This window comes from Fusarium musae, chromosome 4 (genome assembly GCF_019915245.1).
Source record: "Fusarium musae strain F31 chromosome 4, whole genome shotgun sequence".
Classification (NCBI taxonomy): Eukaryota; Fungi; Ascomycota; class Sordariomycetes; order Hypocreales; family Nectriaceae; genus Fusarium; species Fusarium musae.
In genome coordinates, this window is record NC_058390.1 from 4,272,043 (window position 1) to 4,296,592 (window position 24,550).

General features: G+C 35.1%; 5 protein-coding genes across 5 annotated transcripts; 4 read left to right on the forward strand and 1 right to left on the reverse strand.

Moving 5' to 3' along the window:
• Positions 1 to 373: 373 nt before the first annotated feature.
• Positions 374 to 1,553, forward strand: J7337_006271 (uncharacterized protein; the record flags this gene model as incomplete). The annotated part of the gene is made up of 2 exons (XM_044823935.1): positions 374 to 548; positions 604 to 1,553. 2 exons carry the CDS (start codon positions 374 to 376, stop codon positions 1,551 to 1,553), a joined length of 1,125 nt encoding a protein of 374 aa, XP_044682426.1.
• A 621-nt stretch (positions 1,554 to 2,174) lies between these two features.
• Positions 2,175 to 3,420, forward strand: J7337_006272 (uncharacterized protein; the record flags this gene model as incomplete). The annotated part of the gene is made up of 2 exons (XM_044823936.1): positions 2,175 to 2,267; positions 2,314 to 3,420. 2 exons carry the CDS (start codon positions 2,175 to 2,177, stop codon positions 3,418 to 3,420), a joined length of 1,200 nt encoding a protein of 399 aa, XP_044682427.1.
• A 390-nt stretch (positions 3,421 to 3,810) lies between these two features.
• J7337_006273 (uncharacterized protein) lies at positions 3,811 to 4,799 on the forward strand (the record flags this gene model as incomplete). The annotated part of the gene is made up of 2 exons (XM_044823937.1): positions 3,811 to 4,226; positions 4,316 to 4,799. 2 exons carry the CDS (start codon positions 3,811 to 3,813, stop codon positions 4,797 to 4,799), a joined length of 900 nt encoding a protein of 299 aa, XP_044682428.1.
• Positions 4,800 to 4,941: 142 nt separating this feature from the next.
• J7337_006274 (uncharacterized protein) lies at positions 4,942 to 5,666 on the forward strand (the record flags this gene model as incomplete). Its single annotated transcript, XM_044823938.1, has 2 exons — positions 4,942 to 5,341; positions 5,563 to 5,666. The coding sequence occupies 2 exons, from the start codon at positions 4,942 to 4,944 to the stop codon at positions 5,664 to 5,666; spliced, it is 504 nt and encodes a 167-aa protein (XP_044682429.1).
• Positions 5,667 to 9,845: 4,179 nt separating this feature from the next.
• On the reverse strand, positions 9,846 to 10,725 carry J7337_006275 (uncharacterized protein; the record flags this gene model as incomplete). Its single annotated transcript, XM_044823939.1, has 2 exons — positions 9,846 to 10,424; positions 10,471 to 10,725. The coding sequence occupies 2 exons, from the start codon at positions 10,723 to 10,725 to the stop codon at positions 9,846 to 9,848; spliced, it is 834 nt and encodes a 277-aa protein (XP_044682430.1).
• Positions 10,726 to 24,550: the final 13,825 nt, after the last annotated feature.

Genomic DNA, 24,550 nt, shown 5'->3' on the forward strand with positions numbered 1-24,550 from the left:
ATGAGTAATCTTGACATCGCGGTGGCCAGCTGAAATGCAAGCTGATAGAAGTTTGGCGATAGAATCAAGTCTGGAACATCATTTTTACTCCATGTGTTGACTACGGGATTACTAGTGGTGGATCATAGACTCCGGAACGCCTCGCTCGACTTGGCGGCGGCCGCTCTAGAACAACGTCCCGACTTTTGCGATTATTCTGTTGAATTGCGAGCTGAAAGTTGGCAGATACGAGTGAGAGCTAGTAGTCAAGCCTCTCGCACTCAGTACCTCGACGCCAGCTTCATCTTATCCTCAAATATCTGCTCTTCTCGCATTGATCTCACTCCCAGTCGGTTTCCCTATCATCTTAACCTGCTTACAAACTACTTTCACAATGTCCCCTCAAGTCATTTGTTCAGCCACTGGTGTGACCAACACGCCAGACCAGACATCTAAGCCTGCCCCAAATGTTTCATCAACTGAGACTCAGCAGCCCAAGGACCAGCTCCCTCAGGACTTGGTCAATGCTATGCAGGCAATCTTTGGCAAGCACCCTGGCTACCGAACAAGTAAGTTTCTCGAAATAATAGACGACGATTCAAGGCTGACGATATGAACTCGCAGCCCATGCCAAAGGCCTTCTCGTCGAAGGCACCTTTACACCAACAGAAGAGGCCAAGGCGCTTTCTACAGCTGCCCACTTCAACAACCCTTCCACCAAGGTGATCGCACGGTTCTCTGTTGGGGGCGGTCTCCCTCATGTTGCAGACGTTGCCGATGGTGCTACACCCAAGGGCGTTGCCATTAGGTTCCAGATTGACGAGAACACCCACACTGATCTGATCAGTCACTCATTCAATGGATTCGCAACCCGCAACGGCGAAGACTTCTTGACCTTCCTCAAGCTCTTTGGTGCTGATGGATTTACCGACGCGCAGCTCAAGAAGGCCAAGGCTGGCGGCGGAGACTACTCCAAGGAGCAGAAGGCTTATGACCAAGCCCACGCTGCGTTTTTGTCTTTCCTTGGAAACCCTGAGCACAAGTCTGCTGCTGTCTTTGTTACCTCTGAGAAGCCCAACCCTCATAACTACGGCACTATCACATATTATGAGCCCAACACTCATGTTCTCACCAACAAAGACGGCAAAGTCACAAACGTCCGCTATCGTCTTGATCCCGCTGATGGAGAGCACCTTTACCCCAACAAGACTCCCGAGGACAAGGAGGTGCTTGCGAAGCTTGGCAACGACTATTTGGAGGATGACCTCCGACAGCGCTTCCCAGATAAGCCAATCGTGCTTACCATCCAGGCGCATGTTGCTGGACCTGATGATGTTCTAGACGATGCTACTATTCCATATAAGAGCAAGACTTTTATCCCTGTTGGCACATTGGAGATCAACAAGGTATCGGACGATAATGCTGCTAAGCAGCAACAGATCGCATTCAAGCCTAACCCGGAGAAGGGCAGTATTGAGGGTGTCAAGTCGTCCAATGACCCATTGATTCAAGCACGGAAGGGTGTTTACTGGATTAGTGCAGATCAGCGAAGACATGAGAAGCAAGTCGAGTAGAACACTTTTTATGGTCAGGGTCAAGTTGTTAGCTAGATATTTTATTTACAGTCGAGATTTGATGGCTAAGAGTTTAACTCAGCACAGAGCCCGGCCATCAGAAGTGTATAAATGTTTTTAAGTGACTTCAATCGCACGGATCCGCTTAGCCCAATCGCGGCCCGCAACCTTAAGCTTAGTGGCAGATAAGCGCAGTTCACGAATATCGCTATTATATTTGACGAAGTGGTGTAAGGCATTTAGTCATTCTAAATACGAGATTGGGTTTTCCACAGCTCACGCATTTGGGGCATTTCAATCGTGGTGTTGTACGTGCGAGAGAAGGTAAAGACTATACAAGATAGAAATGAGAAAACACATTTATTAACATTGGTTGGCCAGTTATCGTCCCTGATTCTATAGAGATGATTCCGCGTTGGCTGCAGACGCCTTGACGTGCCTTGCATTAACAGAGGACAACGGAAGAATACAGCTAAAACATCGGAAAACCTTCGGCCGATGAGCTATTTATGATCCATGAGAAGATTTCCCCCGCAACCGAGGCTTTCCATGACAATGAGGATCCGCTCTTCGTTATCTGCTTAGAACATTTTCGGCCCTTGAGCGCCTGAATTAGTTAGGATGGCAACGCTAGCGTATCCTATGGAGTGCCCTTGCTGCGAATCCACTCTTCACTCACTGGATGATCTGAAAACACACCTACGAACTCGTCAGGTCTGTATGTTCTCTAGTCCATGTCAGGGTCTCTGACGCTATATAGGCCCAGGTTCAAGCGCTTGAGAACCAGCTTTTTCGTATTATTGAACGAGCCGAGCCTAGTACCTCTGAGGCTATAGAGGATACACAGACGACAGACACCGCAGATACAGGACCTAATGAGGCGGATTCCCCGTCAGAGACACCTCAGCTAAAACAGGAACTGGTGACGCCGGAGGATAACCTCCGGGATGACTCTGAATCCAGCCACATCGGCGATTATTTCATCGATCAGTCCGAGAAGGACTTTAGGCAATTGCTTAAGGGTGGGTCTCCACAGTATATCGATTCTTACAGAGTATCTCCCGAGAAATACTGTTTCGAATTGCGTGTTGCTTTCAAAGAGGGGACTGGACAACCTGTCCATCACTGGATTCCAGAGGCCACGGTTCAGAAGTTTGACAACGCTGCTGTTTGCACATACTGGCATGCCCGCGTGGGCCCTGACGGAAGACCTGCAGGGCGCCCCTACGACGAAGTTGATCTCGAAGTCCTCAAGATTGTTGGATATAAGGACAGGAACCAAGAAGACTTTTGGGTTCAGACTGTAGGAGATCCTATCCTCCACCCCGATCTCATACCGACAATCGAGAAATGGTCAGAGGATCCGGAAGAACCAGAAGGTAAAGCCTTGTTCCGATACAGGCCTACCTATATGACCGTTGCCGAAGTGCGGAACAGATGGCCCCGCCAATACGAGCACTGGCTGAACAGGCCAAAGCGCCGAGAGGACCGCAAGGCTCTCCAAGTGCTCTATGGCCACCGAGAAAACCCAAACTACCAGCGATTTGAGATCTCCAGGCTCGCTTTCAACTGGGCTCCGACATGGTGTGACGAGAGAATTGTGCATAATTCGCACCCGTTTGCTCTCATTACCTATTACAAGAGCGATCCAAATGTGCGAACAGGAGGGAATGACACCTCGCTGATCCCACCCAGACTTTTTAAAATTGTGCGATGGCGGAGGGATGAAGACGGAGAGCTCTTTTTTACCTACCAGAAGATAGGAGAGTCTGAGCTTGAGGATGACTTGGAGGAGAGAGGTCTAAAAGATATGCAACAGCTTGACAAGAAGATGCTTAACGTATACAGAAAGAAAAATAAGATATAAGGATAGTATTCTTACAGATCTTAATCTAGGTTTTAAATTCTAATTTATTATTAATAGCTAATTCTTTTATAGTTTAAGGATACCTTTAGCTATAGGTCACAGCAGGTAGGAGGTCAATAGCAAGACTCAGTAGAGCATCAGTAGCAGAAGAGACTAGCCCTTTTACCATTCTCTTAGATCCAATCAAATGACTCAGTGCCATGTCAGCATGCATGGTATGCAATTAAAAGTTTTGAACCAACAGTTGTCGATTATGCCTTGCTCAGCCTGATTCTGCCGCCTCATTTTCAACCCCCGCATCCGTTCTTCGCCTAACTTGTTTCCTAAGAGTTGCTGATCTAACAACTTGAAGTTGCTCATTCTTATGCAATTGGTAAAGGCGGAGAAACCATGGCTACTACGCAGCGTGCCTTCCAAGCGGCGATGCTTGATTTCAAGGACAAGCTCAAGGGCCATAGTTTCTACGACCAAATTATCCAAACGACTAGCATCGAGCAAGTCTACCAGGACATCGAAAAGCTCCAAGACAAGCAGGCAAAATCCGGTCGCCTTCGCCACTTATCCAAGATTGAACCGTTCCTAGCTCGACTTCGCGAATATAGCAGTGTCGTTGAGACATTTGTGCAAGCCAAGCCCGACATCCTAGCGCTGATATGGGGCCCAATCAAGCTTCTGCTGCTATGGGCTGACGTTCTTAAACAGTCATTCGATGCCCTGGTCAATGCGCGGGAGGAGATTGGGAATGCCCTGCCTGACTTTTGCGAACTGGCCGAGATGTTTGCCGGCAACAACCGTTTGCAGGCATTGTTGGTGCTGTATTTTCGCGATATTCTGCACTTTTACTTGATCTCTACCAAATTCTTTAGTATGCGCCGTAAGTCTTCTAGGCTTCCAGTCCTGTCATCCAGGTTAACAGTAAACAAGGTCTCAAAGTTATGTTTGAGATGCTCTGGCCTCGCCATAAAGACAGGATACAGGTCGTGGTAAAACATATGGCAAGCCATCGCGACCTATTTAGAAGAGAAGTTCGCATGGAGGAGATACGCAGAGCAGACGAAATGCGAAACCGTGAATTGCAGCATTTCGTACAGACAGAGGAGAATAGCATCGCGCAAGAATATGCCAGTCATCGAGCACACTTGGCACCGAAGAACTACGATGCCGACCTGTATCGTTTCAGCGAATCTGTTTGCAACGGAACCGGGAAATGGCTCTTCCGTAACGAATCATTCCAGAATTGGCTCGCCGGCAAAGACAAGGCAAAGCCTATTCTATGGCTCCGTGGGATCCCAGGAGCCGGTGAGCCACTAGTTCTGTTACAATCCATGCGATATACACTAATCAACTACTCGTATAGGCAAGACGCTGCTTGCAAGTAGCGTGATCAAGCACACTCAGTCTTTGGGTGGGACCCATACCGTCTTTGCTTTTCTCACGTACCTTGACAGTCATATATCGGCACTGTCTATTCTCCATTCATTATTATTCCAGCTAGCATCTACATCCCTCTCCCTCAAGACAATGCTGTGCCAATCAGACCTCCAACACTTGGGAAACGATTTCAAAGTCGCTGCAACTATTTTTCAAACGCTTATACAGAGCGCTGGCGTTGTCCGAGTCATCGTTGACGGATTAGATGAGATTGAACTTGTACAGCGCTCAAGACTGATCAAGGAACTCGTGAGACTAAGCGGTGAATGTGACGAGTGTCACATCCTGTTAACTAGCCGTGCTGAGAGCGATATCTCTCGTGATTTGGACGACAGGACTACAGATTTACAGGTTGACAAGAATAACGCTGGTAGTATCCAGACTTTTATCGACCAAACTATAAGAGAATGGTTCGAAGAGAGGGATTTCATCCCAGAAGTTCAACACCAGATCCGAGGATGGGCTGCATCGCTAGCATCACGAGCCAAAGGTTTGTTCTCGCTATGTCTGTTTTGAAACCTCGAATACCTGTCACCAGAACCACTGACGTTATATTAGGAATGTTTCTTTATGTCAAGGTTATCTTTAAAATCATATACTACATCAACGATACTGGCGACATCCAGAATCAACTGGACCATCTCCCAACGTCTTTAGAGGATGCGTATGCGCTTATCTGCTATTTCTGTTATCTTTCTAATACTCGTATAGCTATGGTAGGGTACTACAGCAGATTAATGCATCTCAAGATCCCCAAAGAACCAGGCTTGCTCGCTCGATACTTGGCTGGGTTGGATGTGCCCCATCACCGATGACACTGAAGGAAATCGAGCAGGCACTGCTTGTTGACCCTAAAGTCCCCTCCAAGCTACCAAGAGTTCAAGCGAGAGTCAATGTTGTACAGATCTGCGGCCCAATTATTGATGTAGTAGATGGTTGTGTTCAATTCGTCCACTTCACAGTTCGAGAGTGCGTCAAAGGAAAACACCCTCTATCAGTGACTAACACCGGTCAGGTACATCTTCAGCACCAAGATACAGAACTCAATCACTCTCTCTGAGACGGCGCTTGACTTGGCTATCCGCTGCGTCGTTTATATGTGCCAGGACCACCATGACCCAGATCTCACCGAAGATGAAATTGATGCCAACATTCTGTGGGGGGCGTATCGCTTGCATCACTTCTCATCGAGCTTCTGGCTAGACTTAATCCACAAATATTTAAGGTTATCTGGCTCAGAAACCATACCTGATGCTCTTATCGATCAGCTGAGAATACTGCTCGAGACACGGTCGTCAGATACTTACACGCAGAGTGACCAAAGCAAAGGTTCTCTTCACCCAGTCATCCTTGGCCTGGAGGATCAAGAGCCTGCTTTGGTAAAGATGCTGAAGGGCTGTACCGATTTTCAGGCGTCATCTTCCAAATCGGACTTTCGGATCAATAAGCGTTAGTAGATTGACCTTCAGATACGGCAATAAGAACTAATCTGATCAACAGCGGAGCAGTGGTTGCATGACTGCCCGCTCGCTATTCCCCGAATTTCAATTGCTCTCCATGAGCGGCTTGATAGCCTCGACGATAACAAACTTTCCATTTTACAATCACTTTCTTACCACTATGGACCCATGTACTTCAGATGCGGTTTTTTGAGCTGTTATTACCGTCGTTACGGCTTTGAGACGAAGACAGGCCGCCGAGCTCACGAAAATAATCACCAGAAGCCATGGAACTGCAACGTCACAGGCTGTCGCTTTGTGACTCAAGGCTTCATTTCACGAAAGATGAGAGATGAACATTTGAAGTATGGCCACTCACATGCTGAAGATTTTGGAACGTCAAGCGCTACCCCCACCATAAAAGTTGAAGACGAAGAACTCCAGCCTCTTATCTTTGATTTGATTGAAACCAACAGGGTAGAGATTATAACGCCCCTGATCTCTTGTTTGCGCAATTTAGACCAGCGTGTGCAGATGGAGATGGCAATCCACACTGCCAAAATTGGTTCTCCCGAAATCCTAAACCTGTTCATCGACTCTGGGCTACTCATGGGAGCATTCCTCACGAAGGATGGTCCAGGTCGTATAGATTGGGAGAGGTTTGGAACTATAGCCAAGCTGATAGTAGAAAGTGGGAGTGTCAGCTTGTCAGAAACTCTGCTACGCTGGGTTGCGACACTGGACTTGGGTGAAAATGATACGTTTAAACTTCAACCATCATTGAGGACTATACTCGAAGCCATAATGGCATCAGAGTCCGAAAATATGTTTGAACTATGGAGGCCGATACTGACCTCAGGCTTCGGTATCCCCAAATCCGCCATGCGTGTTACACAGGCATTCGCGTATCGATATGCTATAGCCACCACTAAAAATGAGCCAATCCGCGAACGCATGCTGCTTAGTTGCTGGGAAGAATGCAAGGCTTTGGAAACATTATCAAGGCCAGAAAGGATCAAGGTTCTTCGAGATATTGCCGATACTAACTGTTCCGTCAATTTGGCGCGTTATGCAATTCAGCATGGCTGCGCAGTTGATGGCAAGCTGGTAACAAACTCTCCAACACCCTTGCAATTTGCAGCAAGAAAAACCACACAACAAGCAGCAGATCTCATGAAGTTCCTACTTCTTGAAGGAGCAAACCCTAGCCCAACACCCTGGACAAGACTGATTAGGGACGAAAAGGGGGCACGAGAAATCTCGAAGTGGCTCGGGATGACTTGGAAAGAGTTAGTTGAAAATACTACACAGGAACGCCGGAGAATCAAAGAAAAAGAAAACGAAGGTTCCCACGGCGATTGACAGATGGGTCAAATATGTCATTAAAATATTTTGTGTCATGTAACCAGCTCGGAGCTTTTATTTTGATCTCTATTTACATGTTACTTTTCTGAGCTAGCCATCGCTCAAGCTTCTGGAAGGAGTTAGTCTAAAGTCCTTATACCTTCATGTATCATTACATACTCTTGAAGTCTCATCGTTGATACCATTCGCAGAAGAGTCATCATTGATACTCCAAGTATCCTGAATAAGCCGTGTCTTTTTAACTTGAATCTGTTGAACATACTACCCGACCGCAGTTAGATCATGGTTTCTAGCAACCAACTTCACTGGTAAATACAGATGGATATCACTCACCTCCTCGATTGAGTCTGGAGTTATATACTTGGTGGTGGTGACGTGCCGCTGCTGACCTATTCGATGAACACGTGCAATCGCTTGCTCTTCCGCCATGGGGTTCCAATGAGGCTCGAGAAGATGCACATGATTAGCTGAGGTAAGATCAATGCTAGAAAGTGGTTATGCTGTTAGTATCTGCTAAGAGTGGGCGCCTAAACACTTACCCTTCCCCGCCACTCCCAAGGGTGGTCAGCATTACAGTACAGCAAGGGTCATTTGCGAATCTGGACAGCGCTGTCTCTCGTTGTTTGATGGATGACTGGCCATCAATCCTCTCGCATGATAAACCAGCCTGCAGAAGAGCTTTCTGAACAAGATCGAGCATCTTAGTCCAGTAACTAAAAACCACGCTGATTACCATTAGCGACGTGAGTATGGTTTTGTTGGATACGAATACCTTTTCACTGGTGGTGTCACCGCCTCTTCCAAGTTGTTCGCTTGCTCTAACCGAATGTTGTGTATCAATTTCTTCGCCTTGGCAGACGGCGATGTCTGACAGTATGAGCCAATACCATCATTCGGTCGAGGTATCGTCTGCAAAATTGCCCCTTGAGATCTCTGCAGCCTCCACGCTTCAACGTCAGAAGCGGGTAAGAGGTCCTCTCCATGATCGCAAATCCGGCGAAGATTGAGAATCAGAGACAGGACATTCTTCTTTTCCCTACCCGTCTTTGAATTTTTGGCAGGGTCTGCAGCAATTCTGGCCGCTTCTGATTCAAAGAAGTCGTAAAGGTCGCGGTCATATGGATGCAGGTCAACCTTTTCTTCGCGAATTGTCGGAGGTGGTAGTGCCTGCGAAATGCTAGATTTCGTCCGGCGGAGACACGTTGCTTCAACCAAGATTCGTAGCTTTCGAAGGCCTTCCTGTACACTGTCTCGAATCGGATTGGATATCCAACGATCGAAAGTGTCCTTGGCATGAAGAGGCTTCATCTGTATGAAGGCCAGTAATGCCCCATAGTTGTCGATGGAATTGACGATAGGAGTTCCCGTGAGGCACCAGCGCCTCGATGAGTGGAGCTCATATGCGGCCTGAAAAACTTGAGTTGACCTGTTACCGATACGATGGGCTATGTCCATTAAACACATGAAAGTCCATAGGGAGACAATACTGACCTTCATCTAGAACGACGCGGAACCATTTCTCTGTGAACAATGGACCTTTGTTAGCCCAGTCAGACCTTAGGGTCTGATACGTTGTCAAGACAATGTCATTGTTTCGGAAGTGCTTGGCAAGAGTATGTCTACCACTACCATGATAGACGACAACACGGATCTCGCCCGGTATAATGTGGCTTTTTATCTGGGCTTGCCAGCCAGGAATCACTGCTAAATATTAGTGAAAGCCTGGTACCACGTCTTCACGGATCGTACTGCTCTTGGGTATGACAACCAATGTTGTCGACGACTCAGAACAGGTTCCTTGGGCATCCGTATCCTTCAGCAAGTCCAGCGACCAGCAAATAAGGGAGAGTACGCAGAGAGTTTTCCCAAGCCCCATCTCCTATTAAGCCAAACCTAGTCAGCTGCGTATGATAAACAAAGCGAGGGGTTGAGGATCATCTCACATCAGCAAGAATGCCTCCAGCACAAATAGGCACAGCATCGGCCCTATGTCCCGTTATTCTGTGACAATATTCTCTGTTGCTTCTTAGACATTAATCTCCAGTACCTCGCCTTGATTACATACCTGTTTCCGCGAGTGGATACATCCCGTGCAGCCCATAGCGAAGGACATTGAGGATTTTCAACGTTGACGCACTCCTTCTCACTCATCACAGTAAGGGCTTTGAGCTGATAGCTAGATCCTATTAGTTACTCGTGGAAAAAAGAAGGAGGCGATTGTGCGCACTCTTTCAGATGAGTCTGTAAACGCAGACTTGGTTCAGTTGTGGGTCGGATGGAAGGGTCAGCCGCTGTATCAAAAATACCAATGAGCTGACCTTTCTTCTTCTCGTCTAAGGCCAGAGAAGAATTAGATGTACTCTCGTTGTATTCGATGGCAAGATCTTCCAATTGCGGCATACGAGATCCCGGGGTAATGAGGTAATGTGGATTGAAGTATTCCATCTCCAGCTCAAAGTATTTGATGTCGTGGGGTGATGGATGTTGGAGGAAAAGGTCGTTATTAGATAGTTGATCTCCAATTTGGGATGCTTCTTCGATAGGGCTGGATATTATGACTCGAAGCAATGCTGGGGCTGTCAACAGAGCGCTGAGCCTTACCGAAGGGCGGTGTAATAAGTCCGATGGAAATGAGACCTTAAGGATGCCCGCGTATGCACCCGTCTCTACCGTATTCAGCTTGATGATAGTTCCACACTCTCGCAGATCGACTGGGGTTTCTGACTCTTCTCGGTCCTTAAAGAATGACGATGTGGCCTCCAGGATTATCTGTTCCTAATCAGCGCCCGCTTACAGTAGTTATCTTGAAGCTCACCGTTCCAAGGCAGACATGGCGAACAGTGTCTTCGCCCTGTACCTCGTCTACGCTGTTAAGCCTCGTTTCGTCTTTATTCTGTGCTGTAGGTTCCAAGATGCTTGGAGAGAAAGCGTTGTCGCACTTGAGCTGAAGAACCGATTTAGAATCTGACAACAAGAAATCTTCGAAATTATCACAAATAATGTCTGGCTCCGGTGATTGCAGACGTATCCTTTTACAGGCACGTTCCACGTCTCGGTCGTCCATACCCATTTTCAGGACCACAAATTCAACTTTGCGCGAATGCAATTTGATGAGACTAAATGAGAGCACGATTATTGGGATGCAGCCTGAATTTTGAGAACGCCTTGAAAAAAAACGGCAGCCCTGTTTAACGCCTCGTTGGTGCACAGCCACAACTGAATACGCCTCGGCGTCAACTGCCATGAAACCATTGGCCGCCTACTGCATAAAGCCATTGGACCAACGAAAAAAGTAAGAAAATCAGTAAATAAAATGTACCTGTAAATAGTTATTGAGAGGGACATCAAGACTTGTAATATAGTATAGCAGTTTCCACCCCAGCGAATATGGCTTTTAGACTTGTTAATAAAGAAATAACCTTCCTTTTGATCTACAAGTATAAGGAGGCAGCTATTGTTTTAGATACAGGCGAACTCGTTCATTATCCAGTATATTTAAGTCTAAAGATAAGCAGAAGGTTCAGGTCGAGAGTGCTCTGTCATTAATCCTGATATCACTTAAGAGCGAGGTCTCAAGAGTCAGGAATCTGGAGGTCATTAGCATCTATATTAGAAGTCAAAGATAAAGAATAGCCAAGTAGACTTCTGTTGAACTCTCCTTCAATAAGAACAGGCTCTTAGTCTTGGAATATGCGGTTTTCTGGACTGGGGCCCTGGCTGAAAAGCGCGGGCTGAGAAGATGTGATCGCCCACCTCATCGACCATACGCCTCCCGAGATGGGTTTCAATACCTCATCAGCAAGCCAATCTACCAGTCCGGATGGATTTTCCTTGTCGATAGAGTGAGACTCAGACAGGTGAGCCATAAGCTTCCTATCCATACTTCATGCTCTATATAGCAACTTATGGAATTAGGAGATAGAATATGACCTAAACAGAACTTGATCTGTAGATATAGGGAATAAGAAGTGGCATTATTTTATCAACACCCAGCCTGAGGTAGAGCTCTGCTAGCCGGCTCAAATATCTAACACTTCTACCTTGCTATCCTTCTTACCTTCCGCTTTAAGTAAATCTAACAGAGGGAAGTGGTCGACCCTTATTCTCCTTGCGCGTTGCCCGAAGCACCTCAGGGTACCTTCGCTGAGCAACCTGCCGACAGAGCCTAAAGCTCTGACTAGGTTCTCTCTGCTGGAATAAGCTCACAGCCACAAGTCTCAACTGCAAATAACACTTCTACTAAAGCTCTGACACACCTGTAAGTGACGGGCGTGGGCGCTGCAGTCGGAGCAAGATGACCAGCCTAGAGCGCGGGAACAACGCCAAGGGGTCAGATCCACAGTAACGTTGAGTCCTAGATAGAGAGGCTGCGGTCAGCGGCCTTGCTCTTCTTCGGTGTAGTTGGCCAAAGTCAGGTGTTGGCAGTTTGATATTAAGAAAGCTCATGCTTCGCCAAGGTCTCAGCGCCGAAGACCGAGTCTAGCATGCAGCGGAAGATATAGACTGAGAGAGACCAGGCCTTGAAATACCTAGCCTATAGGTATCTATAAGTACTTATATATTATAAATAAATACTTATAGCTATTTAATTAAGATACTTATCTATTAATAGATACTTAATTAATATAATTATATAAAAATAAGTATAATAGTTAAAGTTTTTAAATAAGTAAACTAGTTTATATTAAGTTTATATTTATAGCTAATATAAGGTATTATATTAAGTATATTAAGGCATTATATCTCTTAATAGTTAATAGTATATATAAAGCTTATTAAGGTAAAGAAGTTTTATTAATAGCTAGTAAGCTAGGTTCTATTTAATATTAAATAAATAAATATATATATTTAAGTAATTTATATTTAAGTAAGTTAAGCTTATAGTAAGTTATAAGTCTTAGTTATAAGTCTTTATAAGGCTTATAATAGTAAGTCTTTAATATATTATAAGTTATTTACTTATTAATATAAATTAATAAAATATATATAATATAAGTGCTATTACTTATTAAGTTATAATATAATTTCTTTCTTTTTAGTAATTTTATCTTTAATAACTTATATAACCTATTTTTTTTTTATATTATTTTTATAAGTAAACCTTAACTCTATAATATAATAGTTAAGGTTTTTAAATAAGTAAACTAATCTATATTAAGTTTATATTTATAAAGTATATAAGGTATTATATTAAGTATATTAAGTTATTATATTTCTTAATAGTTAATAGTATAGGTTAGGCTTATTAAGGTAAAGAATTATTATTAATAGCTAGTAAGTTAAGTTCTATTTAATATTAAATAAATATATATATATATAGTTATCTTAATATAAGGATACTACTTATAATAGTTAGGGTTTTAAATAGAGAAACTAGTCTATACTAGGTTTATATTTATAGATTATATAAGGCATTATACTAAGTATATTAATTTAAAGTTATATCTCTTAATAGTTAATAATATAAATAAGGCTTATTAAAGTAAAGAAGTATTATTAATAGCTAGTAAGCTAAGTTCTATCTAGTATTAAATAAATATTTTTATATACTAGCTAAGTAATATATTAATATATTAAGGTTTTTAAAACTAAGATATTTAAGCTTTAGTCTTAGATTATAGTAATTAGTCTTTAGTCCTTATATAATTAGTACTTTTATTATAGATTAAAATATAAGTTATTAGTTTATAATAATTAATAAGAAATTTTATAAGTAATATATAATATAACTGCTAAGGTTATAATATAATCTTTTCCTTCCTCTAGGTCTTATCTTTAAGGCTATATTTACTTACTTATTTATTAGTTTTATTAAATATATATTAACCTAGACTTATATTTTTTCTTTTTATATACTTTACTAATTATTATATTAAGTTATATTTTTAAAATTAAATATATAAAAACTTCTAAATCTAGTTCTTTTACTTAATATATTTATACTTTTATTAACTATATTATATTATATTTTTATTATTTTTATTATAATCTTATCTATAAGGTAAATAAAAATTATATTAATTACTATAAGAATTATATTAAGGCTAAAGTAGTTTATAATAGTTTAAGTATTATAACTTTTTATAAGTTTTCTAGTAGTAATTTTAATTATTTTAAGGTATATTAATCCTTTTTCTAGTTTTTAAAAATATAAAAAAATATAAAAAGTTAAAAAAAGATAAAGCTAGGGCTAAGTAAGCTCTTAAAGAAGCTATAGCTTACTTTACTTATATATAAAAAATAAAATATTATCTTAAAAAGTAAAGTAATAAATTATTTTCTTATAGTATATAGTTATTAAAAGAATAGGGTAGTTTTTTTATTAATTAAGCTAAGTCCTTAATTATCTCTAAGGCCTAATCTTAAGGGGCTTTTAATATAATTAACTAAAACTCTGTTTTTACTAATATTCCTTATTTTAATATTAGTAAAAATTCTTTAGGAATTATTAAGTATTAATAAGGTATTTTAGCAGTTCTTATATATTTTTACTTTTTAAGTATTCTTTTTATTTAATTAAATATTCTTTTTTACTATTCTTTACTTAAGTCTTTTTAATTACCTTTACTTTATAAAGTTCTAGTTTATTAATTTCTTTTAGTTTATTACTAATTTTAATATATATTATATTAGCTACTAACTTAAGTAATATAATATAAAATACCTTATAGAGCCTAACTTTTATTAATAAGTCTAGTTTATAGTTATTTTTAAAGATCTTTTTAATAATCTTATAAAATCTAATATACTTAAAATTAAGCTTATAACTTAGTTATTTTATAGTAATACTTTTTATAAATAGGTATATTATATTTCCTTCCTTAAAGGTTAGTCCTTTTAACCTTTTAGAATTATAGTACTATTATATCTATTTATTAATAAATTCTAGTTTTATTTAAAGTTTATTATATATATTTTTTAAATCCTTACTTCTAATTATAGCTATAAAGTTAATAATTTTAATTTCTTATATATTATAATATACTTTTAGTATATAATTAAAGTTAATATTAAATAGTATAAGTTTAGTATTTTTATTATAAGTAGTATTATAAGCTAGCTAAGTATAAGGTAGTTTCTTAACTTAGTTATTTTATTTATAGTTAATATAATACTATAAGTACTATTTTATTACTTAATTTATTTATTTTATCTATCTATCTACTTAAGGTCTAAATACTATTATAAGTTTATACTTAACTTCTATATAGGCTATTAATACTTACTAAAACTTATTAATAAATATTATATTTCTATTAATAAGGATTTTTCTAAGTAATTCCTATTTTTATACTATTTTATTATAAAAGATATAAGCTATTTTTTTAGTATTTATATCTTTTTTATATAGTATATAGATTAAAAACTTTATAAGTCTTTTAATAATAACTATAATACTATTATAAAAGATTTTAATTAAGGGTTTTTTTAATAATAATAACTTAATAATAAAATCTATTATAATTAAGCTTTATAATACTTTTATTACTTTAAGAAGTTATAGTTTTTTATAAGGCTTATATTATTATACCTTTATCTTAATATAAATATTATATTATTTAATAACTCTTTTTACTATTAATTACTTAACTTAGTATTTATATTATAAAAGTCTTTTTAAGGTCTTAGTAATTCCTTAATATCTATATACTAAGTATTTATAAAATTTATATATAAATTCCTTAAGTTTACTTAAGATTTCTTTAATAATTACTAGCTATATTTATCTTAATATTTATATTTATTAAGTAAATCTATATTTTCCCTTTTTATTTTTTTTAAGTACTTATTCTTTAGCTTTTATAATACTAATATTATAATTTAATTTATAACTAATTATATTTATTTTACTATTCTTTAATCCTTTATAGTAAATAATTATAAAGTTAAACTTATATAAGTATTTTATATAATATAGCTATTACTAGTTAAGTTTATAAGTTATAGTAAAGTAGGATATATTCTAATAGTTAATATAAACTTTAATTTAATACTTATTTCTTATAAAGTAATATTTAAATTCCTTAAAGTAATTAATAATTATTAAAAACTTTTTATTATAAATAAGGTAGTTAAGCTTTATTTTATATAATTTATATAAGTAAAATATAATAAAATATAATTTTCTTATATTATCTTATTAACTAATTTATTTTTTTAAAGTATAGTTTAATAAGTCTATCTTTAGTTTAATTTCCTTATTAAGGTTAAAGATAGCTAAAACTAGTTTATTAATAATAGCTTTTTTAATTTATTTAAAGGCTATTTAAGCCTTATTATTTTATTTAAAGTATTTATCTTTTTTTATAAGTTTTATTAAAAGATTTATAATTTTATTAAAGTCTTTAATAAATTATTAGTAGTAGTTAGTAAAGACTAAGAAGGCTTATATTTCTTTAATATTATTAAATACTTTCTATTTTAAAATTATAAAAATCTTTTTTTTTTTTTATATTAATCTTTTTAAGTATAATAATATATCTTAAAAAGTTTACTTTTATAATATAAAAGTAACTTTTCTTTAATTTAACTAGTAATTTAATATCTTATAGTATTTTTAAGACTTTATAAATATATTTTTTATATTCTTTTTTATTATTTAAAAAGATTAAGATATTATCTAGGTAATAAACTATAAAGATATTAAGGTATTATTAAAATATATTATTAATTATTTACTAAAATATTATAAGTATATTAATAAAATTAAAAGATATTATTATATATTTAAAAAGTCTAAATTTAATTTTAAATACTATCTATTACTTATTTCCTTTTTTAATATAAATTAAGTTATATATATCTTTAAGGTCTAAAGTAATAAAGATCTTTTTATTTTATAATTAATCCTTAAGTTCTATAATAAGTAAAAATAAAGTTTAATTCTTAATAGTATATATATTAATTAATTAGTAATTAATAATAAGTCTAGGTTTTTTATTTTTCTTTAATATAAAAAATATTAATAATATTAAAAATAAGCTTAACTTTTTAATATATCTTTTTTAAAGTATCTTATTAATATATACTTTTTATACTTTTAATTCTTTTTTATTAAGTAAGTATAACTTTTAAAATAGTAAGTTATTATTTATAAGGTTAATTTTATAGTCTTATTTACTATATTTAAGGATTTCTATTTCTAGTTCTTTTATAAATAGTTTATTATATACTTAATATTCTTTTAGTATATTTATTAATCTATTTTAGCTAGTTATTATTTCTATTTTTTTTTATAAGTCTTATTATTAAAAAATACTTAAGATCTATTTTTTACTTTATATATCTTTTTTATATTTATATTATATTCCTTTTAAAAGTAATAGATACTTTATTTTATATATACCTATACTTTCTCCTATAATTAAAGTTTAAAATCTCTTATTATTCCTTATAATTATCTCTTTATTATTATTAAGGTTATTAAGAAAGGTAACTTAACTATTTTTTTAATTAATAATTAGGTTTTCTTATTTAAGTTATACTATATTTAAGATAATATCTATATTTTATTTTAAAAATATAATATTAAAATCTACTTTTTATCTTTTTCTTTTAATTAGGATCTTAAAGTAATTAGCTTTTTAATTTATAATACTATTATTATAATTAAAGAACTATCTTTTTATATTAATAAGTAAGTAAGGTAATAATTTCCTTTTCTATAGTATTTTTAGCTTTATAACTATTTTTAAATTAATACAGTTTTATTATACTTTACTATTAATTTAAGCTTTTAGCTATCTTTTTTTAATTTAAATAAGTAATATTAAATATATTAATATACTTATTATTTATATTATTTCTAGAATACTTATATCTTATTATAGATATTACTTTTTACTTATTTATAGCTTTATTATAAATAGTATTTATCTTTTTTTAAGGCATTATAGTAGACTTTCTTATAGTTACTATTATAATATCCTTTACTATTAATATAATTATTAATAAACTCTTTATTAAGTAATTAATATTAATATTATTCCTTTAGTTTATTACTAATATCTTTATTTAAGGTTATTTATTTAAATAGTATATTATTATTATCTAAATATAAACTATTTACCTTTTATTAATACTATATTTTATTAGTATTTTCCAAACTAGTATTATTAATTAATACTATTTCTTTAAGTATATATTTTCCTTAAGTTACTTTATTAAACTCTTTTTCTACTTCTTTAATTATTTATTAAAACTGCCTAATCTTATTTAAAAGATCTTTAATTTTATAAATCTATTTATAAAGTAATATACTAAACTGTAGCTTTATAATTTCTAGTTAGTTATATTATATTTTAATTAAATACCTTTCTATTTCTTTTTATAAATAAGGTCTATTATTAAGTATACTTTTTATAGTAATAAAAAAGTAATTATTATCTATCTTTTCTGCTTTATATTATTTATATTAGTAGTTTTTATATAAAATCTATAAGATTTTATTATATCTAGGGTTTATTAATATTATCTAGATATTATTTTATATATTAAAATTAAGTTCTTTATATAATAAATTAAGTATATTATTAATATAATAAGCTTTAATATAAACTATATTTCTTTTTTTTATATTAATATATTTTCTTACTCCTTATATATAGAGATTATTATATATTTTAAAAATTCTAAATCCTTACTTATTATATTTTTTCTTATAGTTTTAAGTTTATATTTTTATAATCTCTTTATCCTATTTTTAAAGATAATATATTATAACTTATACTTTTCCTTCTTTATATCTTATATTTTAAGACTATTAGTAGAAAGATTATTAAATATTATTCTTATTTTTTATTTTTTATTTTTATATTACTTTTTTTTTATTAAGTTTAGTTTTAATAGGGATATTATCTATTACTTATAATAACTATAATTATTTTATATTAAAGGTAGTTACTTTCTTTTATTTTATTATTTTTAAGATTTAAGGTTTTTTAAGTTTTTTAGCCTTTTATTTTTATTTTACTTCTTTTATAAGTTAATTTTTTTATACTTAATATTTAGTATTATTTTATTACTTCTTTTTTTTATTTTTATAATACTTTTATTATTATTTTTAATATTCTTTACCTTTTAAGTTATTAATATAATTCCTTTTTATAAGTATTTTTATAGCTTTTTTAAGTATATAAAATAGGTCTTATAGTCTTATAATTAAGCTTTTTAAATATAGTTACTACTTTAATATCTCTTTATTTTTAAAAGATATAGCTACTAGTATATTATATAAGCTTTATATTATTCCTAGTATTTAAGTATATATTACTATTTAAAGTTTAAGCTATTAAGTTAGTCCTAGAGTCTACTTAACTTAATTAAGGTCTTATAGCTTATATAATTCTAGATATTATTATATTATATATTTAAAGTTATTATAGTTATAGTACTTATACCTAGTTATATTTTATAATTTATATTTTTAGTTATTTAGTTAAGTAGCTTCTAGTATTATAAGGCTTAATTATATTTTATATAAAGTATTATTATATTAATTACTTTATTATTATTTTTAGTTATAAAAGTTACTTTAGTTATTATTATATTATTAATTAAAGTAATATAAATTAAAATTATTTTTATATTTATAGCTAGCTTTTTCTTTTTTATATTTATATTATTATTTATTAATTTTAATTACTATAATAATATAAGTTATTAAATTATTAAGTTTATTTATAAAGTATAATTTATTTTTAACTTTTTTTTTAAAGCTTTAGTAATAGATTTCTATAAAAGTATTATTATCTTACTAGGTCTTAGCTATTAGCTAATAGAACTTAGCTAAATATATAGTATATAATTTTTACTATTTAAGTATAAGCAGTTTAGCTATAGCCTATTATTTCTTATTAATTACTTTAAAATTATCTTTAAGTACTTATTTAAAGTTATCCTAGTCTATAAAAATATTTTAAATATCTTAATCTTAAGTAACTTTATTATTCTTAAAGTAGTCTTTTATAATAAGTTTAAACTACTTTTAAGCACTTCCTTAAATTAAAGGTATTATAAATAGAAGTTTCTTAATAGCAGTATTTAGTTTATTTAAAAATAAGTAAAAGTATCTTTTTATTTAAGTAAGAAATAGGATTATATTAGTTACTTATCTTTTAAAAGGTTCTAGCTTAAGTAACTTTAAAGCTTTACTAAAGTCTTTTCCTTATTACTTATTACTACTATTATTAGCTACTATAGCACTTTACTAATTACTTATCTAGGCTTATAAGATCTAGATAGTATTATAAAGCTATTAAACTTTAGCTACTATTTTAATATTACTAGATAGTATTTTAATATAAAAAGATACTAAGCTAGTATTACTAGATATTTTAATAATATAATATTACTTAATATAAATATAATATATTTTAAATATAAGCTATTAATATATAATAGTTAGAGTTTTAAATAAAAAAACTAATTTATATTAAGTTTATATTTATAGATTATATAAGGTATTATACTAAATATATTAATTTAAAGTTATATCTTTTAATAGTTAATAATATAAATAAGGCTTATTAAAGTAAAGAAGTATTATTAATAGCTAATAAGCTAAGTTCTATTTAATATTAAATAAATATTTTTATATACTAGCTAAGTAATATATTAATATATTAAGGTTTTTAAGATTAAGATATTTAAGCTTTAGTCCTAGATTATAGTAATAGGTCCTTAATCCTTATATAATTAGTACTTCTATTATAGATTAAGATATAAGTTATTAGTCTATAATAATTAGTAAGAAATTTTATAGGTAATATATAATATAACCGCTAAGGTTATAATACTACTTTAAAGGGATATAATTATCTCTAGGATATATTATTTTATAAAATGATATTATCTTTAAGATAGTTATCCCTATATAACTGCTTCCTGGATTAGTAGGTTATTAGATAAAATTACAGGGTATATATATACTTTATATACTATATGTAACAACGCTATATAAAAACACCAACTAACCGATTTAACTATCTATTACCTGTTTTGAAAATATTAAATACGACTTTCCTCGCCTCTCTTTTCCTTATGCCATTGGCCATCGGCGCTCCGGCTGTTGACATCGAGGAGCGCCAAGCGCCATGTCAAAACGTGTACATCTTCCTGGCTTTTGGTCCTAACGAGCCTTTTCCGGGTCGCCAAACCTCCGTTGTCTCAGCCATTTGCAGTGGCTTACCTAGCTATGGCTACGGGAACATCAATTACCCTGCTCATTTCAATACAGACTGCATCTCGATATATACTGGGATTACCGGCAGTCTGTCACAGATCATGGCATATGCGAATCGATGCCCTAATTTTAAAATAATCCTGAGCAGCTATTCGCAGGGTGCTCGGCGACATCCTTGGTGGCGGTAACGGGCCGAGCTTGGAATGTACTCAGCAGTCCAAATCTGCGTTGAATCCAGCTATTTTGCCAGACAATAAGAGTAAGTAATTCTACTTAATTAGTATAGTGTTCTAAATTAACTTTTTTTTAAGAAAAGAAAAATAGTTATATTTAACTAAAAGCCCTTTATTTAATAATAAATCTTTGCTTAATGGGATTCTCTATATTCGATATATAGTTCTCCCAATCAGTCTCTAATACTTCAGCAAGGTTGAACGCACCACCAAGTATTGCAAAACGATGTGATTTCCAACAACGCCGCATAATTAGCTTGTTCACATCATGAGAACCATTCCGTGACACCAAGTTGCAGATAATATCGCCTTTTGACCATCGCATCTTTGACTTTGGTTTGATAGTATTATGATGCATGTCAGCCGCAGCCATTGGTTGATCATAGGAGAATTCATGTGTTTTTTGACCCACGAATTCCGCGCAGCCCTCCTCGGTAACGTGTACGTTGAAATCGCCGTAGGGTCTCGATGTAATATTTGGCCGCTTAACAATCCGCCAATCTGGGACCCAAGAGGGTAGGTGATTCTGAGCCTCTGCCGTTCCTCTGCAACCATGGCTTGCTGCAAGGAGAATCTCGGCGCCCTTTCCGACTTTGATCATATGGACAGCGAATCGCATATAGTTCTCTTCGACAGATTGTGCGTAGTTTACAAGAAAATCAGAGCCGATGGATGTATGCGGCCACCCTAGTGACAAAAAGGCCGCTATTCGGTCTCGGTCATCCATGCCAGCAAAGTCATAAAAGTGCTCAATGCTTTCTAGCACTGAATCAAAATTCGAGATGTTCCGCCATATAAGTAGTCGGTATGCAGATAATTCCTGCAGCGAATTGCAATCTTCCTTGTGAGAGGTTGATAGCGTCTCTAAAGCAAGTGAGAAGTCCTTCCAACTTAACTGGTGACAGCCAAAGTGAATTGTGACGTCTCTGGCGTTATATACTTCCTGGATGATCCAACGTCGAGAAAACCATGGCAGCTTAAGGAAGGCTTCGATGTCCTCAAAGGTAATTTCAATTGTCTCCGATGTAGTTACTGACATAAAATCATGGTTAAAGACATCTAAGACTTTTAATAAAGGCGGTAGGCTCCATGCAAGGCGACCATTCCGCCATGGATGTAAAGTTCGAGCTGGAGAGGCCCATAGGAATAGCTGGTGGAGTCTATTGTCCTTTTCTGGAGATAAACCTTTACCCAACCATATAATCACTGATCGGGCAATTGAATATATGTGACCCATCAATGGGATCTGTGCCGACTTTTCTGTATCATCCAATTGATTAATGCAGATCGAATCGACCCAGAGGATCCTCGGTGTATCAGAAAGTCGAAGACGACAAAGGGCATCGTAGAGGTTTTGGCGAATCGAAAACCTCTTTCCCCCTAGAATTATATTTTGAGACACGAGAGGGTCTCCCCAAGTATAAGACAGTGCTTCGAACATGCCAACCTCTTCATTGCCAAGTAGGTATTCTTCGAGATCTCCCGTAAGAGGGTTACAAAGGGCTTGAGACGGATGTAGACGCAGTAATCGAACACATAGAGAGTTTGGGCCTGGATAGAGAGGCGTGTAAGAGAAAAGTTGGGCGGACATTGTTAGAGGTCTTGGCTTTCTGTAGTCAGGGGTACAAGCTGGGATAATAAATGTATTATTATATGCGTTATTTAAAACAAGTACAGTAAATGTGTTAAATAAGAAGTTGGTATGACTAATAATATAACCCCGCAGTATAGCACGTGATACCTGCCCTTTTACTAATAAGGCAAAGTAAATATATAAAAGTATAAAAGTAGTAACTTAACAGTAATAGAATTTTATATAAAGTTTTTTAACCTTAATTATAAAATCTATTTAATAAGCTTTATATATTATACTATTATACTATTATACTATTATTATATTATATATAATATATCTATAACCCTTTTTTTCCTAACTATAAGGCAGGCAGCAGTTTAAGGGAAATTATTAATATAGAAATAAAAAATATAGACTAATAGCAGCTATACAGACCTCGGTTAAATAGAGCAAGGCAGTGCAATATACTGCAATAATAAGGAGGCAATCTAATGATATTAAACTATTAATATAAGATATAACTAATTATAGTATTCTCTTAGCATATATAGCAGTAATAACTGCTGCATATAACTGCTATACTTTGTTCTTGTGTCAGTCAGCGTAGATGCTGATAAGGTCGCGTTTAATGGCTCTTCTCATGATTGTGTTTCTGGAGCCAATATTGCTATGAAAGATTCTAGAATATGTTGTCTGGCGATCCTGAAACCGGACTACATCTTTCAGTACAGCCATCTCAATGCATTGGTTGCAGTCGTAGTTTCCTTCAATGTGGATAAAAGTCAATTAGAACAGAACAGTACATTCCTATCAGTAGCTAGATACGTCCACTTGCTCATTAGATCATTTAATCTCCTCGTACAATGTTCAGTGATATGGATGACATTCTTTCCAACTTAAAATCCGATCTCATATTGATGACATTTGCCAATAACACATTCGGCGGTGCATTTAGATGCGCCACGTGCTGAAACTCGCTCATCTCCTCCTGTTCAAGGTCATATTGCTCCTCCTTGACCGTCTGGATAGGACATCGCGATATCGCCAAGCCGGATATCATTCTGACTGTTCTGCACGCCATCTCCGATTCCCACCATGAGAACAAATCTCAATCTAGGGAAAGTGGATTGCATATTATTGGCTACAACGGCCGCACGGTCAGTACCGTAGAACAAGAGGTTCCCGATGACTATATTGTGCCGTCTCATACGGCCTAGAACATAGTTATTGCTATCATGCTTTGGTTGAGCTTCTAACATCCGGTGTCTTTCATAAAGAATGGCCTTTGCCGCTTGCAGTTTACTCAGTAATGCGCATATCCAGCCAGCTTTGTATTCCCCGGGAAACAAGCAGGTAAGTGCCGCGTCTGAATCGGAGTCGGCCATTTCTGTGCCTCAAGATGTACCTAACAGCATAAAGAGAGGTCTGGAAGTGGCAAGGCTGAGGCTTTGAAAGCGTGGAGCAAAACTACATTATAAATCTCTCATGTTAAGGCTTTGGTAGGGTGGAGAAGAACAAAAATGGACAAGAGAGGAAGGGGAGTTTCAGTGCCATCTCGCCAGAGCCATCTATTTGTGCTGAATCACTTACCACAGACGTGGCTGGGCAGCCATGGGTCGGTTTCACCGCCGCTCATAGGCTGCACTTTAGGCAACCATGAGCATTCATTAATTTGATAGAAAATCGCTACACATGACGCAGTCTCACCGCTATTGTTAGAGTCAGGCTTATGCAACTAAAGGCCGCGACGAACGAATGAGAGAGCTGTCCGCTGTGACATCAGCATTTACGTACATACTCAATTTCTTTTTCAAACTCTGTGTCCTTCCACGGGCATATACAATACATATCCTGTCTTAAGTGCTAAAGAGGCATATATGCAGACGCAATTTACTTTGCGTCA